The sequence below is a fragment of the Manihot esculenta genome, chromosome 16 (assembly GCF_001659605.2).
Source record: "Manihot esculenta cultivar AM560-2 chromosome 16, M.esculenta_v8, whole genome shotgun sequence".
Lineage (NCBI taxonomy): Eukaryota > Viridiplantae > Streptophyta > Magnoliopsida > Malpighiales > Euphorbiaceae > Manihot > Manihot esculenta.
The window spans coordinates 3,885,240-3,888,147 of NC_035176.2; the positions used below are offsets into that span (position 1 = coordinate 3,885,240).

Here is a 2,908-nt window from a genome sequence, read left to right on the forward strand (position 1 = left end):
TCTTGCTCGTATCAAATGGTAACTTCGTGCTGTGACTCGTCCTATTAAGGGAATAATGAATCTTGATGATAATCCGGATGTTAAGGTGTTTGAATCTTTCTTTTAGACTGATTCGCATTTATTAGGTTCTTGCCACATGACATATCTTATAATAATTATTCACGACTTATTTTGGACGATTATTATATAGTATCAATAATTAATTCAATCGATCTCTAGTATTAGTTCTGCATATATAAACTAATTTATAAATATAAAATTTAAAAAATATATATAAAAGAAAATGATAAAAAATAATCTTGTTTCCCCTCAATCCCTAAAAAATAATAATCAATAAAAATATCATATTATAATTAATACATGAGATATTTACAGGTGCGACACGGATTGATAAATTGTTAACCAGTACTTTAAAACGGATTGATAAATTGACGGATTACAGATGCGACACTTGATATAAATAATGTGTCAAATCGAATTAAAGGATCAACCAGATATAATTATTAGTCCTAAACAGATCGTGATACGTACCCTAACCCATCAAATGGTTCTCAAACAATTACTTTACCTCTATTTTTATAGTGTTTTTGAAACGAGACATACGATAATTGTACCCGCAGCTTTAATCTATTTTGCAAAAATGGATGGTCAAAAATTAACAATTTTGACAAAAGGGCTTAAAATAGTTTATTTTTCGGAGAAATAATCAAATATAAAAGTCACTTTCGCATAAGAATACAAGAAAAAAGAATGAAAAGTACAAACGAATTTGCCTGAGCTTTACATCGTGGAGAGCGATGGCTTATAAACAGCGACAATTTCAAATATCAGTGAGAGGGAAGCCAATTCCATGGCGCTGCGTCGGAAAAACAACAAACAACATACTGCAAATTACACCAATTCCCACTGGTAATGCCGTGAGAACTTCTTGTGTCTCGGCTGATGGCGTAGGATAGAAGCAATTCACCACATTCTGATCAAATAAAGCAATTGCGGAAAACACAAGTATTGACATGAGGGCATGCACGAAATCTATAAACTGTATGCGATACTTTGCAGCAAGCTCAGGCGAAATAGTTTCCGACCCATCAATAATCCATAACCCACGAAATGTAGCCAACCCATAACACACGTTGCCGTTTTTGTCTCTGAAGCTATCAGTGAAGCTCGACAAGAAACATGATAAGCCACAGAGAGATACAAGCCCCGCTGTCATGAACCGGCTCACTGAGTCGCAGTTGCCTTGGTTTGAGAAAATGGGTGAGAGAAGTTGGAAAGCAAGAACGGTTCCTGTTGGTAATAGATTGGCCAAATGGGCTGTGCTCTTAAATGTCTGAGTTATAGCTTTCTGAATCAAATTCTTCTCTTCTGTGTTTGGCATCGGCAAGTCAGCTTCCAGTAGAGGAAGCTTTTGCTCGTTGAGATTCTGATCATGAGAGTTGCCATCTTCTACCTTGATCTCCATTGCTTGCAAAACCCAATATTGTTTTGGATTAATGAATCTTTTCTGCTTGTGTTAACTATATATGTATGTATTTATTAATGAAGAAATTGAGATTTGAGTGGAGGTAAAGGGAGGGGATAAGCAAGGGATGTCTTGCAAGAAAAAGAAACTCCCAAATAGAAAGGTGGTGGCTTTTACCAGAATTTGGGAAGAAGCTCTGGGGTTACAGACTCACAGTTAACGTTCCAAATTTAGTTAGATTGCAAGTTACATGTGAAGAAGCTTAGATGGAATTGTAAGATTTGGAGTTGAATTTTGTGATCGGATTTACTTGTGATAGAAATGTTTGTTAGAAAAATGAGTTTTGAGAATGAAAACTTGAGGCATTTCCGTAAACGATGCAAAGAGTAGCTTTAAGATATGAAATTAAGCTCCTTTATTCACAAGGAAAAGGGACATGTATCTTGTACGCATTGGCTTCACAAGGATTAGGAGCCTCCAGGACTTCATGACATAAGCAATCAGCCACCCAATTTTTCCATAGCAAACAAGGCTAACCTCTAATATTTACTCAAATACACTGATCACTAAGCCAGCTTAATACATATTCGACTTAAATTCAAATTTATTTCAAACTCAATTATACTCTATATAAACTATTTTAATAAGATTCGATCAAATTAATATAAAAAATAACTAATCCTTTTTATCTCTATTTTTAGATTATTTGATTTTTATTCATCTTAAACGTGTTTAACAACAGATTTGTATGATTAAATTAGGATCTTTTTTATTTGGGCATTCTGTTAGCCAGTTGCTGAGATCCCATTTTAATGGGTTAGCCCACGTTGATCCTATGGAGCTGGGCTTAGGCTTGTTCATCAAGCTGGTGAACCACACGAGAGACAGGCCCTGTTAAATTATTTAGGGCTCGACGAGCCCATTAAACTTTGTAGTTCATAAGCCCTCGCTTCTTGGACCCAAACTTAAGATGGTAACTGCAACTTTTTATTGGAGTCCACCTTGGCCATCCTTTATGTCCTCACAGTTAACAACCAAATCGATGAGAGTTTAATGTCTAATTGGAGAATTTGTGCTATATATTTAATTAATTACATTAAATACTACCCAATAAATATTAAATTTATAATATGTAATTATTAATTTTCATTAATTAATATTATAAACTAATTAAAAAATCTCATATATGTTAAAATTATGTAAGTTATAAAAATATATTAGTGGTCTTTTATTAATTGAGTGTATAAACATCTTGGTACGAGTAAGAATTTTTCACATTAAGCATATGTTGTCAATGACAAAATTATTCAAAGGTTCTATTAAAAGTATGTTTTTGTTGGCGATTAGCTATTACAGTCATGATATTTCTTTTTCTTGATCATACACGTAAGATTTTTTTTTTTTTTGTCGAAGATAATATTCATTATAAAATGGGAGGTTCAA

General features: G+C 33.5%; 1 protein-coding gene across 1 annotated transcript; it reads right to left on the minus strand.

Moving 5' to 3' along the window:
• Window positions 1-662: 662 nt before the first annotated feature.
• Window positions 663-1,794, minus strand: LOC110604187 (protein DMP4). The gene has a single exon (XM_021742323.2). The coding sequence runs from the start codon at window positions 1,463-1,465 to the stop codon at window positions 821-823; it is 645 nt and encodes a 214-aa protein (XP_021598015.1). The 5' UTR covers window positions 1,466-1,794; the 3' UTR covers window positions 663-820.
• Window positions 1,795-2,908: the final 1,114 nt, after the last annotated feature.

What these genes read in the sequence shown, in the direction of transcription:
- LOC110604187 (XM_021742323.2), bottom strand. Translation starts at nt 1,465, where the DNA reads ATGGAGATCAAGGTAGAAGATGGCAACTCTCATGATCAGAATCTCAAC.